This window comes from Sipha flava, unplaced genomic scaffold (assembly GCF_003268045.1).
Source record: "Sipha flava isolate LNK unplaced genomic scaffold, YSA_version1 39_pilon_pilon, whole genome shotgun sequence".
Lineage (NCBI taxonomy): Eukaryota > Metazoa > Arthropoda > Insecta > Hemiptera > Aphididae > Sipha > Sipha flava.
In genome coordinates, this window is record NW_020273107.1 from 2,293,001 (window position 1) to 2,307,881 (window position 14,881).

Genomic DNA, 14,881 nt, shown 5'->3' on the forward strand with positions numbered 1-14,881 from the left:
ATAAAGACATATCAAAAACATTTACTAGTGAAATTTTAGCTGTAAGATCAACTCTTAAAAATCAAATAATTCAACTTAATTCAACTAGAGATCTTGCTCAACTTTTAATGGTAAAAAATCATTCTTTAACAGCCAGTTTTTCAGAAGTATGTACTGCTCTTTTATTATTTTTTACAATTCCTGTTACGTCTACAAGCGCGAAACAGTCATTTTCGAAACTAAAAATTATTAAAGGATATTTAAGTAGTACAATGATGCAAGATCGTTTAAGCGACCTGGCGTTAATTTCATTCGAACAAGAAACAGCCCGAGAAGTGGACTTTCAAGATTGAATTGATATGTTTGCCGAAGCAAAAGCAAGAAAGAAGAAATTTTGAATATTTAAATTTTGTATTGCTTCGTATATATTTTTTAAACCAAAAAATGTTTAATAAAATTTTACTATAAAAATAATATTAAACTAAACAAGTTTTTTATTGTTTGTAACCTTAAAGGGTAGAATTTTATAGGTGGTTAGTTTATGTAGGCTATTCCTCATATCTTTTTCTTCCAAATTTATAAAACTAAGGGCCCGATTGGATTATTTTTCCACGGGCATTAAAAGTTCTGGTTACGCCATTGATATGATCTAAACTTTTAATGTAAATTTAAACAGTGTTCGGAACGTTCAGTTAAAAATTTAACTCGCACACGTTCACGTTCATAAAAAAAAGAACTCGTTCACGTTCATGTTAATTTTTTCGATTATTATATTATTCATTCAGTTTTTCAAAAGCCATATGATTATGATGATGAAATAAATTTGAACATCCCAAAAATCGTTGAAATTCATTAAAAATATAAACATTGTTCATGTTTACGTTCAACCTGAAAAAGCAATTGACGTTCATGTGTCGTTTACAAAATGTAAATGTGAACACGAGAACGTTATGTTTCAACATCAAACCATCAAATAAAACGATAAATAAGTTACAAAATCAAGTATAATGAAAACAATAATAAATACAATTTTAAAATTATTATAAACCTCTTAATTTTTAACACGATAACGTTGTCGCCCAGTAATTAAATATATCGTTTTCTAGGCAACAAAAAATATTTACCTGTCGCCCAGTTTATTAGTTAAAATATGCACTGAAATAAATAGTAAAATAGATATAACTAATTTAATAACTAATAAGACCTAAAAAATTTTCAAAATTTTTAGGATTAGTGTAAATATATACATATAATATACTTTTAGTGTTAATACCAAATATGTAGAATGACAAATTTGATTTTAATTTTAATTTTTGTCTTAGTCATTATGATTTTTACTTGTACTGTATAATTGTTATACCAGCGCAATATATGTATACCTTTTAAATATACTCTTTTTATACCGGCGCAATAGTTGTATACCTTTTTAATATACCTTTTTATACCAGCGTAATTAATGAATACCGTTAAAAGTATATTTTTAACGTCTTTTTATTTAATTTTTTTTTAATCTTTAAAATTTTGTATTTTTTACTATATGTTTAGTGTTTTTGATTTTTATGTACATATTTTAAAGATTTTGGTTCTCATAATTATTGTATCATTCAATGTATGCAATAAATTTCATTTTCGATAGAAATTAACCAGAATTAATACTTGTATTTAATTGATAAAAGGTAGGTACAAAAAAGACTAAACAGTAAATCAAAAAGTAATTTTTGTTTTCAAGCTACCTATTCACCCCTCCTCACGAAACACTTGTAATTTTGAACGGATGCGAGTCGATGCAGGTGTAACCCCGCGTTTATTTAGGACATCGCACTGGCGCACTCGCGTCCTATCTGGACTTGCGCCCTTCCGACCTGTGATTGCAGCTTGTTAGCCGCGTTCAATATATGTATTTAACGCCAGAATTGTTCGCGTTCTTATTATTATTTTATAAAAGTCAGTTTTCTTACGAAAATCGGTAAACGTAAAACTGTAACATTACTGCGATTTACATGTTACTAGTATTGATTTCGAATGATAGACCTGTACAGGCACGATATCGCTCATAGTAGTCATAACAATATTTAGGTACACGTTTATTGCATAGTGCAAGCTCGCGCACATCACATATAATATACATGGAATCGATAAAAGGTGAGTGTGTGCGCGGTTTTAATATGTGTCGATATAGTGGCATAATAAATGCATCATATTCATGTGTTTATTTTACGAGAAAAAGAAATATTAATGAAAAACAAATTTTACTTAGGTATTTAATATAATATAAATAAGTGAGCTCATGATTAATTTATACTTATTAAGATAGATAATATATATATGCACCGTACACGTTTTTATAAATTAAATCTTTTGATAAAAACAATTTAAACTATAATTTTAAATATATGACGAATAGCCCTAGAATCAAGAAAGGTTAAGGGGAATATTTCTTTCATATCTTTCTTGGCGACAAATATGTGCCACTTTTTTTATGCACATTTCTACTACATATGTGTAGGCAGTAAGGCATCTATCATAAGTTGAGCTTTAACAAAATATATTACATTTATTTAAATATATGTATGAATACAATAAATATGTTTAGTATTTATTATAATGTTCGTAAATCATAATAATAATAATAACAACTTATAAATATTTATTTTAAACTGTGCAGGCAATGGTGGGTTATAACACCGGAATCAAACAAAATACAATCACCGCAGCCGAAGGAACGTTTTGAGAGCGGCAGGCGAACACGCCGCAAGTACAATAATATGACGGTCCAAGTAGCTTTGCCCGGAAGGAGAATCGACCAGCCAGTAGGAGTCGATTTGGTTGTATCGTACTACACAGTAAGATATATATATTATATATACATATAAACGTGTAAATAAGTATAAAATACTTTAGAAGTAAGGAATACACATATTCCGATATTAGAAATTTTTCGTCTAGAAATATAATTAATTAATTTTAGAAAGACTGTTAAACATTTTGGGAGAGAAAACTCCTCATAGCTCCCTCCCCAACTTTACGAATGTCTGTCTTGATTCATTTGATACCTATATGATATATTTACATTTTTCAATTTTATAAAAATAATTTGCATATTTCTGGTTTCATTGTATCTGTTGGTGATAACACAATTTAATAACTTTAAAATAAAATTATGTTGGAATGTTGAAAGTTTTAATAATACATAAAAAATTTGTGGTAGGTTTGGTTTTGTTGAAAACAAAAGTTTTGTTAAATTTCCCATAGCTTAAAAAATAAAATAGTTATTTCTTCCTAATTTTTAGTATACTTTTATATGAGGTCGACCGGTTACTTCATCGGGACATATTGCATAATTAGTAAAGTTCTCTCAGAATCAAGGGCATACCCAAGGGCCTTCCCAGGCACGTACACAAGGGGAGATTTTAGGGTTTCAAACCCCTCCTGAAATTCAGGAAAATGATTAAATACGTTTTTATATAGTAAAATTGGTATATAGATTATATTATTATGAAAATGTACAACCTAAAACCCTTCCCAAAATATTTTTTTGTATACGCGCCTGCCCCCCCCCCTTGGGATTTGAGTCAGGATCTCCTATTGAAATTTCTATATACTCGACAATTTAATAGTAAATAGTATAATAATAGTATATAGTGTATTTGAATTTCCCGTTATCTGATAAAATAAATTTGGAACTCCTCCCCCATAAAAAATTTCTGAGTACACTCCTGCTCAAAATTTTCAAAAATTTTAACAATAAATTTCATGAATATTTATGAATATTACTATAATATTCAATACTTTAAACAGAATAGCAACACGATAATTTTCATAAATAGGTGTAATCTTTTATTTTAAAAACTATAGTTTGATAACATTACAATAAATAAGTGTTGTTCTTATGGTGTAGGTAATATTAAACATTAAAATAAAGCAATTTTAAAATATTTGACGAATTTAATTGTTAAATTGTACAACAAGCTTATAAACATTATACTTTTTTTTACCTTTTTCATATTTAGTCATGCATATTTAAGGTATTGTAATACGTAGTAAAATTACAACACTGATGTGTATATATAAATATAACAACGTAGGTAGAATGAGTCAGGGGTGACTACTAAAGCCCCCCCCAAGCCCATACCGTATTTATAAAAAAATTTATATTGTTAACAAAAAATTCATATTATAATATAGACTATTATACGACACGCACAAGTATGTAGATAGAGCTATAGAGGTATGACGATAAAAATATAAATTTTTCTTATTTAAATATCTAATCCATCGGCTTTCCTCATAACATTTAAGTATACATATTGAATTTTATACGGTATCCCAAATGTTTGATGTATATTATATTTGCGATGTATAATTTTAATTTTTATCAATTAATGCATACTAGAACATTCATAAGCGTCACTAAGGGGTATCAAAGGGTATATTTGCTACCTCAGAATTTTTTGTGGGGTAGCAAGGATATCTTTTTGTTACTCCAAAAAAAGTCATAGATTTTAAAAATATATTCGATTTTTATTATTCAAGTATAAACGAACAAAGATTTTCTATTATTGTGATTGTATCCAAAATAATTTTATTTTGTGGTAAATACAGTGCTCGACTTGGCAAAATTAAAGAAGGGGGACTCTATTCACATTAAAAAAAAGAGCATCCCCAAAACTTGTTAAATGTTATAATAATAACGTAAAAATAGGAGGGGGACGCTAACATTTTTGAAAATTAGTTGGTGTACTCCATCCCCCCTCAAGTCGAGCTTTGGGTACGTCCAATACAGACCATAAGACAATGTATTTATACACTATACGTCATATTAAGATTTAGGAAGAGTAAGCCAGTTGTCATATTAAACCTATAAAACATTATTTTTTCACTTTCTAAAATTTAACTTTACTACCTCAAAATTTCGACTTTAGTAACGCTCATGAGAACATTTATATTAATTATGTGTTAAATTGATATTAGTAATTTACATTAATTTTAACATAATGTTTAATTATTTCAGGTAATGACTGTGGCACTAGTTAGTGGATTTGGCCTTCTGGGTTTTCTAGCTTATTGGATAAGAAAAGCTTGCTCGTAAGTATAATAACATACATTATTATAAAACAGGGCTATATTAGATTTCTGTTGCCGGCATAAATCATAAAATGGTTTAGAGAAGTTACTTTAATTTTTGCATGAAAAATGGAGTAATTAGTAATACACTTCCACCCTTTTTTAATAATTAATTCAATACATATAAATTAATATAGTAATTTTTAATATATTTAGATGTAATTTTTTATTTTCGCATTAGAGATTAAATGATAAAAACGATTGGTACATACAATAATTGTATTTTCTAATATATTAATAATATTTGTAATTGTACTTATAGAATATTTTTAAAAATAAAAAATTTTATGGTGTGAAGATCATTACTATATATATTAAGTAAAATATTTTAAGAATCTTGAAAAATGTATCATTTAGGTTTAATAATTAGCTGAGTTCTCTAGTAGGTTCAATGGCGTCCTATATTGAAGTCGGGCCTTGGCCTTACATCTTTTGATAATATAGAATGGGGTCGCTTCATATTAAGCCGAAGTTTAGCTCTTGAACCCTATGAAAGCTTCATTATAAAATAAAATCCCAACATCAATTTTATTGAATAAGATAAAATAAAAATGTGATTACATAAAATCTTTCAAAAAATGAGGTATTTTTTAAAGTTCTATATTTAAACCGTTTTTTTTTTAATTTTGTCAAATATATATAAAAAAAAGTCTTTGTTTTAGGAAAAGTTTTTAGCCACATTATTTTTGGAGTTATGATTAAGTAACAAAAATCTGTAAAATGAATGTTACGTTTATAACGTAATTTTACTGTTTTACTGTACTCATGCCAGAATAAATTATTGAGGTTCGGATTAAGATGAAACTTTTGGACAAATTTCTATCTATAAGTGTTTACAGAAAAAAATGAAAATAAAAAATAAACATTATTGTAAAACCATTAAGATCCTTCGCTTCACTCAGAATTTAAAACTGATCATATAATCAGGGCCGTCCCGAAGATAAAAATCAAGAGGGGGGGGGATGAATAATGTGAAAAATGCCTACTACAATTTTTTTTACTCGATGTATATAGTATAATTAACAATATGCAGTCGTATTTTTACTTTTTAACATGTACACCATACATGTGTCAGTGTCGCACGTTCTTACAATTGATAATTTAATTATATATTTATATATAATAATATTTTATATTGTATAATAAGTAGTTATATCAATTTTATTCGTGTACACATTGTGTTACGAAATATGTAATATTTGTTTTCCGTCAGTAAAATCAGGTCCTTCTAGGCAATAATGAAACAAGTCCAACTGCCGACTGTTGTTTTCGTGGGGGGTGACACCCCCTCAAGATCCCCTTCGGGACGGCCCTGCATATAATGAAATATTTGTTTATATAGACGGGTTATACGTACAATAAAAAAATAAAATCAAAGTGAACAATTTATATTTAGAAATATTTACTAAATATTTTAGTAACTGTTGAATAGTACAAGTTGCGGGTGTCTATAACGATTAAGAAACATAAAAAAGATAGAAGGGCTTCAGTATTCCCAGTTTTTTTCATTGTAATTGCGCCCCTGATCATAAGTTATAAAAATAAAATTAAAATTAGTTCTCTAAGTTATTTCCAATTTTAACTTCCGACGAAAGATCGTTTAGATTGATTTATCGATACAAGTATCAGCAAATAAATTATAAAAAATATACGATCTGTATAAGTATATGTTATTTTTAAATGAGTCAAATATATGTTTATATTAAATGTAGTAGTTCATGAATATAAAATGAGAGCATATATTGGTATTATAAGGCTACGGCCTGTTTTGTAAAAAAAAATAATTATAATTATAAATTAAATTATAAATAATGCATGTCACTCATCTCGTAGTTGTTATTTCTAGATATTTATTACAATAGTTGTATAGGTATTCCATTATACAGTATATACTATATAGTGTTTCATACAAGTTCATGTGTGGTCCAAAGTCAAGGTCGGTGTTCACCAGGAACTCACGCGATATATATAGGCTATCATTCATGCATACATGGATAATGACCATGGTTAATTCCCACAACACTTATTCGTCTGTAATAAAATATAATGATAACAAAGCCATCAATATTTACAAAAACTGAACACGCAATTTGTGCAGCCTATGTATCTACGTCGAATGGCTGCCTCAAATGGGTAGCAATTACTAACTATTACGCCTACAATCAACGTGTTCATATTACCAGGGCATTCGTCATCGGAAAATTATGAAAATATCATGTCATTGTCACCAGATATAATACCAAGCCGACCGGTACATACAGTCAACGGTCGTGTAGCGTTAAGGAGACCGGATCATAAAGTTCGGTCGAGAACCACGTGTCCATTTAGATTTCGATTCACATGGTGGTCTAACACTGAACCGCCAAAGTATTTTGAGAAGTTGTGCGAAAATTGCAAAACCTATAAACACGAGTTAGGGAAATTTTCTGAATCTACCAAAATTCAATAGTTGAATATATTTAATTTATATAAGTAATGTTAATATGTCTAATTATTCAATGTTTTTTTCTGTAGAAATGGTAGTCGGTATCAATACACAGCACTGGAACCAGATTCTATTGGACAAGAACGGATGGAACTGGAACGAAAAGCTCGACAACATGCTCAAAATGCATGTCAGCATTACTTAAGGTTTTGTCCTCGATACGCTCTCCTACAACACTTGAACGACATTGGATCAAGGTGAGATATGTACTGTTTATTGCATTTAATATAAATCGAGGATTTTTATATTAAAAAATGTAATACCTATATCGGAAAACGTTATTTAAATTTAGGGTGGACAAACATTGGTTTGTGGTACGTGATGGATCGGTCAAGACAGAACGTTTATTGACGCTCGTGCCAAAGAATCCAAATAGCATTCTTGAATGTACACCGGATACAAGGCGTACCATATTAGATCTTTTTTTAACATTACAACACCCATATATATATCCAATATTAGATGTTGAGTTTGTAGAAGGTGCGACTGATCCAGAAACTACATTTATAACATTAGTCTTACCTTTTAATAGTAAAGGAAGTCTTAAAGATCTTATCTATAAGGTATCTTTAAGTTATATTGTCAAACTTTTATTAATTATAATGAAACTACAATAGTCAAAAATGTAATTAATTATAAAAAATGTAGAGTTGTTGGCATGATGATTGGAGTGATAAGTATGGGCAACGAAGTGAAGGTTTACCACTGTCACAAATTCAAAGACTTGGGCGCCAGATCCTTGAAGCACTTTTATTCCTCAAGAAGAGAAAATTTCCTCATGACTGTAATTTACATTCTGGAAATGTAATTCTACAAAATGGTGTAGCCAGGTACTTTTTAAAAGTTGTAAGTTATACATAAAAATATAGTACAGTTATAATTGAAAGTGTTTTGATTATCTTACAAAAGAATCACAGGCTTAGAAAATTTTTTACTTGGATTCACATCAAGAATTCAACCCATTGTTATGAGTGGTAATTTTGTATTGGAAGACTTCTCAGCAATAGATGTTATTTGTTTTGGTATAGTATTTCACTATACTATATGTGCACAAAAATCTGAAATTTTTGTATTTTATTAGGTCATGTTTTATTTGAAATGGCAGCTGGTTATGAATTGCTTACTCCAGAACCCAGCGAAACTAATTTACGCGATATTGCTCACTATCCACAAGTAAATAAAATAGAATTTTAAAATATTAAATAAAATAGCAATTCAATTATTCAAATATTTATACTATTGATTTTACAAATTTTTGTGTTATTGTTTAGAAAGCCTTAATATAACATATACATTTATGGTTTATTAGGTAGTTGAAATAATGGACTTGGTATTTAAAAATCCTATGGGTCAAGTACCAGCAATTGAACTGCTAGTAATGACTGAGTTCTTCAGAAACATTGATCTCAGAGAAATGCGTGCGACATCTTGGCCCGTGAGTACACAAAGTTTAAAGTTTATGGTTGAAAAAAATAAATAATTTTTAAAATGTTGTTGTATACATTTATTGTAGCTTTTACAGGCCAAAATGACAGTCTCTTCATCACAGTTATTGGAAACTGTGAGAAACAGAAATAATAGCAAGAGTTGCTCGTAAATATTTAAATAAAAAATAAAATAAATGCCATTAATTTACTAAATTTGGACTTAAAATGTATTGTAGGATCTCGAACAATCATGATATTGATATAACAGAAACAACCTCCAAGGAAAATTTACAAATAAAAAAACTGTCAATGTAAATGAAAAAATTATTCTAGAATTTTTGAGATATTTGATATTTATTTATTTAATCATAAATTACAGGAGAAGTAAAAGCTGTGATGATCAAAAATATTCTCATGCAATGCAAAGAAAATCAAATTTTGTTGGTGATAAGGACTGCATGGTAATAAAAATTACATTAGAATATTATCATTACATACTTTAAAATTACAATTTTATTATTATTTTATAGGAACATCGTGGTTTATCATTATATCACCGCCAACAGTCACTCGACTTCCAATTTTTGGGATAATAATAATCCTATAGTTCGTCTATTATTTTTAGACTGACAATTGTTTACTAGGTTCCTTAAGCAATACATTTTTATTATTTAAAATCGTTAATAGGCAATCATATTTAATGCTTACCAGTCATCATCAGAATCAAATTCAGCTTGTGGATCCTTAGACCATGATCCATCAGAATTTTTTATCCAACCGATTCTGCAAAAATTAATAGCAATACAAAATGATAATGTTCATATATATGTATTAATAATGTTATCTATTTTAAAATACTTTTTTCAGATGTATCAATAAATACATTTTTTTTTATACTAACTCAATTGTTTTTCTACTAGTAGAAACTTGATTGGTAAATGGACTACTTTGTGAAATAGTTGTATTTAAATGAGATATAAATGGTTTATATGAATGTTGTTTAGCACGATTTATAACTTGTTGTAATGATGGTTTTTTTTTCATTGAAGAAATGTAACGTGATACAATTGCAGATTCTTGAGGCATATCTATTTATAAAAAATAATATTAATTTTATAATATGTAATTATTTAATTGGTAAATTTTGTTCAATACCATTTTCTGGAAATTCTAATTTTTTTTTACGTTCAGTAGGACCAACAAGATTTTTTATAGCACCAAATGATTGTATGTTCTGTTTTTGCTGTTGTTTAATTTTCATCAACTCTAATTCTTCTTTCCTTTGCAAATATTTACTGAGTTCTAAATAAAAAATATTTATATTAAATAATTAATATTAATTTAATAAATACTTAGCGTACAAAAAACTGAGTATATAAATATCAAAAGTTCTCCCAATTCATTTATGCAAGTTTTTATATTTTAATTTACTAGTAAATCAATAAACTGTGCTGTGAATAAAGTCAATGTGTCTGAGAAGGGCTGGTATACTAAATAATTCAATTCTAGATAAAATTTAAATTTTACATCTAATGGGTTTGTCTGTTTTTTTTTTTTTAAAAAAAAGTGTAATTGTAAAAGTGTAATTGATTATCTTGAGAAAAGACCTGGTTCATACATTTTAAAAATGATCTTCATCTTTTTTATATTAAATGCAGTTTAGATATGCTACTAAATATATCAAAATTAAATAATATATAAAACTAAAATCATTACTGAAATAATAAACAATAATTTATTGATGTACTCTACTTTAATAGTTTTAAATAAAAAAAAAATCTTTAATTTCACAAACTATAATAATAATTTATTTTATTTTATATCATTAAGATTTCAAACATACCATTTAAGTGTTTTTTCCCCTTTCTATGAATTGAAAGCATATTAATAGTATCAAAAATTGGTCTTTGAATACAAATCATACAAGTCAATTTTCCATTAGACAACAATTTAGCTTCACCTTCTGGTATTTGTATGCCTAATAATTGCCTGATCCTTTGTGACTGAAATATAACATTATTCTATGATTGGTAAAATATAATTGAATAATATATACCTCAAGACTTTTGAGTAAATCATTTCCTGGTCCATCACATACACGTTTGAATGACATTTTAAGTAAAATTATACGTATTTTCTTAATCAAACTATCAATATATTTTTTTATTAAGTATTTACAGTTTAAATGTATTTTAAATTACAATAGATTTCCTATAAAATAAATAATAATTATCCATTAGTTTATGTTGATTAATGCATTCAAGTTAATACATACTGTGAGAAAAAATAGTGTTTTTGTTTTTTGATATAATATCAATAATATTCTCAATTTCATTCACAGTTTCTTCAAGATTGAACTCTACCTATATAAATTTGTTTTAAATAATTTAACTATTAATATATATATTTGGTTATAAATAAATTGTTAAAAAAAATATGTATTTAAAAATGAATATGTGATATTACTAACTTTATTGGAAAAATCAACTGAATGTTCAATAGTATCTAATTTACTACGTACATTTTGCATTTCGTCTAAAATGGTTTTTACACTTAAATCAACATTATTGTCATTGCTGGTTAAATGTATCTAAAAATTAACATGGAATATATAAAATTACCTATAATAGGTCACATATTAGAAAATTAACTTGAGACTTACAAAAACTATTTAAACAAACTTTTGTTAAATGGGTTTCACTAAATTTGATTTTCATGAGATTTTATTAAAATAAGTCAATATTTTATATGAATATCTTACCTGATTATTTAATTTTAATTCAACAGATTTTTTTGTCAACAGTTGTAGTTTTTGAGATGCACGACAATAATGTCTTAATGATGAACCCAAATTCAAATCAAAATTGTTAGTAAGAGATACATCAACTAAAACATTATAATTCAAAATAAGTTACTATTAATTTAAATCAACAATTTTAATATTATTAATATTATACACTATATAATACACTATTATCTAAATATTAAAACATTTATTACTTTTCTGGTTGAGTAATAAAATATATAAAAGGTGATTTTCTTTTTTTATTAATATTTTTATCATATTACAGTACTGCAATAAGTAAGAATATATACATTTATGTTCAATTGTGTTTAAAATTATTCAATTTTTATTTTTTTTATTTTTTTTTTTTTAATTAAATAAGGATTGTGTAAAAATAGGATATAAGTAAAAGATATTTAGAGAACCCTATTTTAGAAGGTATGTATCAAGGAAAGAAAATTTGAAAAGTGATTATGAAATGTACTGAATGAGAAGGAATTTAGTGATAGGTCAAATAAAAATAAAATAGTGGTGGTATGATAATAGCAGTAGCAGAGTAAATAGCACTGCTATTTTCTATTAACAATAATAGGTTACTAATCAAAATTAAAAGTAGCTGCTAATAGCAGCCAGCTAAATATTATTAAACTATTACTCACTTTGTTAATATTGTTATTATGATATTCCTACCAATGTTATCGCCAGGGCTCGGAAGTTGTAGCACTAAAAATATTACTTTTGAGCTCTTAAATATGCACTTAAAAACTCTAAAATATGCGCTATAAATAGCACGAAAAATCAAAAAACTATGCATTTAACTTGAAAAAAATTTAATTTTACAAATGGTTAGGCTCATTAGATACAGTCTGGACTGATTGAATTATAAAATGTTAACAAAAATGTTAAATTATTTAAATATATTTGTAAAAATGTACTTATTATTAAATTAATTTATATATTTATCTTGATAATTATCCTAGATTATTAATATGTTTGATAATCTAATGCAATGATATAATAAAGGAATAACAATGACCTCACTAACTATTGATACAACAAATCATCAGTGAAAACATAAAATAATATTTGATGAAGTTATTTATTTCCAATAATTAAAATATTTTTAAAAACATAACCAAGTAAATACAATTATGATCAACAAAATTTGATTATTTCCTACATTATGTGAAAATATACCCAAAAATAGCAATATAAACCCTAATTTAGCAAAATAGCAATAAAACCGGTAAATATGCAAAAAATAGCAAAATTAAATTTTATGTATGATATCCGAGCAGTGAGAAACATATTTGTTTCTTACTTTGGATGCTCTAGGATGAACCAAGAAAAATATGCATTTGCTAGAACTTCCGAGCCCTGGTTATCTCTAACAAAAACAAACAAAAAATAAAAATGTTTAGCATAGTATTTAATATTTATATTCTTGTTTTACACAAAAGTGACTACAATAAAGTCAAGATAACATTTGAAACAGCACTCAAACCAAAACTTTGGCTCAAATCGATAGGCAGATGAACGCGAACAGTCTGTTGCTCGTACCAGAAAAATCAGAGTGTTTAATTTTCACGAGCAAACATTTGCAATTGGCAAACAATTTACATTGAAAATTAAAATGATTATTTTATTGTTATCATTATTGTTATATTTACAATATCTCGAATCTATAATTAAACTAATATGTATTTTGGATATCTACTATTTACTATTAAGATTTATTTATACATATTTCTAGTATGGAATGATGAACTTATACAAATAAAACTGCTATAGCAATTATAACGTTTTTTTACATAAAATATTGACTGCATTAAGTGGCATTTGCTATTAGCTGTAATTTTGGTCAACATGTTAAATAAAAATACTAGAAATAGCAGTAGCAGGGGCTAAAAATATAATTAGCAGTTTACCATCAATAGAAATTAATGAGGTGGAAGAATACTATCTCCAAAGCAAGGACATGAAAAAGATAATATTGTGGAGCATGGGAAGTCTAGATGATAAAGCCAAAGATAATTCAAGATGAATAGAGACTGATTTGAGTCAGGAAGCAAAGTTGGGAGAAATGGTGAATCAAGAATGAATTCAATTTTCTTTAAGTTTTATAGAGAGCAGATAGAAAATCAGAAACGAGTATTTTTAAGGAAATGGAATGGTTTATGGCATACTACAATAATCAATATAGATATCAATAAACAGTGTTATTAATAGATTAGTTCAGGAAGGTTACCAGGGAGGTATGACTCCCAAAGAAAAATGTATAATTCCATAAAAAATTTATTTATTCACTATTTACTCCTATGGCATACCGCATGCCACATAACTTTCTGAAAATTTATGATTCTCCCTCCTCACGAAATTAAAGGTATAAAATAAACACCGTCTGTAAATTATTTAGATTGAGAAGACAAAAATTAAATTGTAACAAAAAAGTTGCAAAACCATGTAAATCATAATATTTTGAGGTCATATATTCAAAATAATTATATACTTTGGTAATACTGAAAATTAATAAATATAATTAAATAGTAACCTGATTAAAAATATAGAATGACGTCTGAAATGCCATTCCATGGAATTAATAATCAGATAACAGATATGTATATGTAAATTATTAAAGGTAATAGCATTCAATATAAATACTAGTATTTGTAATCAATGGTAATAAAGTTGTTAATACTTACAATCATCAGCCATTAGAAAATTTGTTTTCTTTCCTTTTTTAAAAAAAAATAATACGTCATATACTTAACTATAACATCAAAGAACTGGATTGATAAATTCTATTTAGTGGTATCAAGTAACAAGAAAAAACATGGCATTGTTTTCATAACACCACTCTTAAGCTCACAATAATAAATAGCCCACAAATCACAATAAATAACGATTTTATTTAATCCTTTATTATAACTGATAAGACAAATAATAATTCAAAGAGAATATAAAATTAAGCCCTTGTGTTTTATGACTACTCAAATTTTAAATAACTGATATCACAGAATAGTATACGGTCTTAAAAGATATCTTTTAAAGGTGACTAACACGGGAAATAATTTCCGTCTG

General features: G+C 26.9%; 3 protein-coding genes across 6 annotated transcripts; 1 reads left to right on the top strand and 2 right to left on the bottom strand.

Moving 5' to 3' along the window:
- Nucleotides 1-1,852: 1,852 nt before the first annotated feature.
- LOC112688509 (slowpoke-binding protein) lies at nucleotides 1,853-9,717 on the top strand. 3 transcript variants are annotated; one of them, XM_025561748.1, is made up of 13 exons: nucleotides 1,853-2,121; nucleotides 2,645-2,822; nucleotides 4,991-5,064; nucleotides 7,618-7,785; nucleotides 7,881-8,151; nucleotides 8,237-8,418; nucleotides 8,498-8,610; nucleotides 8,670-8,761; nucleotides 8,898-9,023; nucleotides 9,102-9,181; nucleotides 9,252-9,326; nucleotides 9,395-9,476; nucleotides 9,546-9,717. In XM_025561748.1, the coding sequence occupies exons 2-13, from the start codon at nucleotides 2,745-2,747 to the stop codon at nucleotides 9,606-9,608; spliced, it is 1,404 nt and encodes a 467-aa protein (XP_025417533.1). In that variant the 5' UTR covers nucleotides 1,853-2,121; nucleotides 2,645-2,744; the 3' UTR covers nucleotides 9,609-9,717. The 3 variants fall into 3 exon arrangements, with proteins under 3 accessions (XP_025417533.1, XP_025417531.1, XP_025417532.1); XM_025561746.1 differs by lacking the exon at nucleotides 1,853-2,121 and adding an exon at nucleotides 2,136-2,236; XM_025561747.1 differs by lacking the exons at nucleotides 1,853-2,121; nucleotides 2,645-2,822; nucleotides 4,991-5,064 and adding an exon at nucleotides 6,860-7,515.
- Nucleotides 8,556-11,202, bottom strand: LOC112688510 (sodium channel modifier 1-like). Of its 2 annotated transcripts, XM_025561751.1 has the most exons (6): nucleotides 11,072-11,128; nucleotides 10,859-11,018; nucleotides 10,171-10,317; nucleotides 9,917-10,103; nucleotides 9,724-9,798; nucleotides 8,556-8,646 (listed from the first exon to the last, which is right to left on the bottom strand). In XM_025561751.1, coding segments are annotated over exons 1-6 (627 nt in total). In that variant the 3' UTR covers nucleotides 8,556-8,645. The 2 variants fall into 2 exon arrangements, with proteins under 2 accessions (XP_025417536.1, XP_025417534.1); XM_025561749.1 differs by lacking the exon at nucleotides 8,556-8,646 and having other exon boundaries at nucleotides 9,720-9,798; nucleotides 11,072-11,202.
- On the bottom strand, nucleotides 11,193-14,702 carry LOC112688511. Its single transcript, XM_025561752.1, has 5 exons — nucleotides 14,503-14,702; nucleotides 11,777-11,901; nucleotides 11,486-11,605; nucleotides 11,291-11,378; nucleotides 11,193-11,226 (listed from the first exon to the last, which is right to left on the bottom strand). Exons 1-5 carry the CDS (start codon nucleotides 14,513-14,515, stop codon nucleotides 11,213-11,215), a joined length of 360 nt encoding a protein of 119 aa, XP_025417537.1. The 5' UTR covers nucleotides 14,516-14,702; the 3' UTR covers nucleotides 11,193-11,212.
- Between the last annotated feature and the right edge of the window lie 179 nt (nucleotides 14,703-14,881).

Excerpts from the sequence above, each read along its gene's own strand:
- LOC112688509 (XM_025561746.1), top strand. The coding sequence starts at position 2,145 with ATGTGTCGATATAGTGGCATAATAAATGCATCATATTCATGTGTTTAT. Across the intron at positions 2,237-2,644 it reads GAAAAACAAATTTTACTTAG|GCAATGGTGGGTTATAACAC; the intron begins GTATTTAATATA and ends TAAACTGTGCAG. Across the intron at positions 9,477-9,545 it reads TTGGTGATAAGGACTGCATG|GAACATCGTGGTTTATCATT; the intron begins GTAATAAAAATT and ends ATTATTTTATAG.
- LOC112688510 (XM_025561749.1), bottom strand. The coding sequence starts at position 11,128 with ATGTCATTCAAACGTGTATGTGATGGACCAGGAAATGATTTACTCAAA. Across the intron at positions 11,019-11,071 it reads ATTTACTCAAAAGTCTTGAG|TCACAAAGGATCAGGCAATT; the intron begins GTATATATTATT and ends GTTATATTTCAG. Across the intron at positions 9,799-9,916 it reads ACTAGTAGAAAAACAATTGA|AATCGGTTGGATAAAAAATT; the intron begins GTTAGTATAAAA and ends TAATTTTTGCAG.
- LOC112688511 (XM_025561752.1), bottom strand. Across the intron at positions 11,606-11,776 it reads AATTAAAATTAAATAATCAG|ATACATTTAACCAGCAATGA; the intron begins GTAAGATATTCA and ends GTTAATTTTTAG. Across the intron at positions 11,379-11,485 it reads CAGTTGATTTTTCCAATAAA|GTAGAGTTCAATCTTGAAGA; the intron begins GTTAGTAATATC and ends AAATTTATATAG.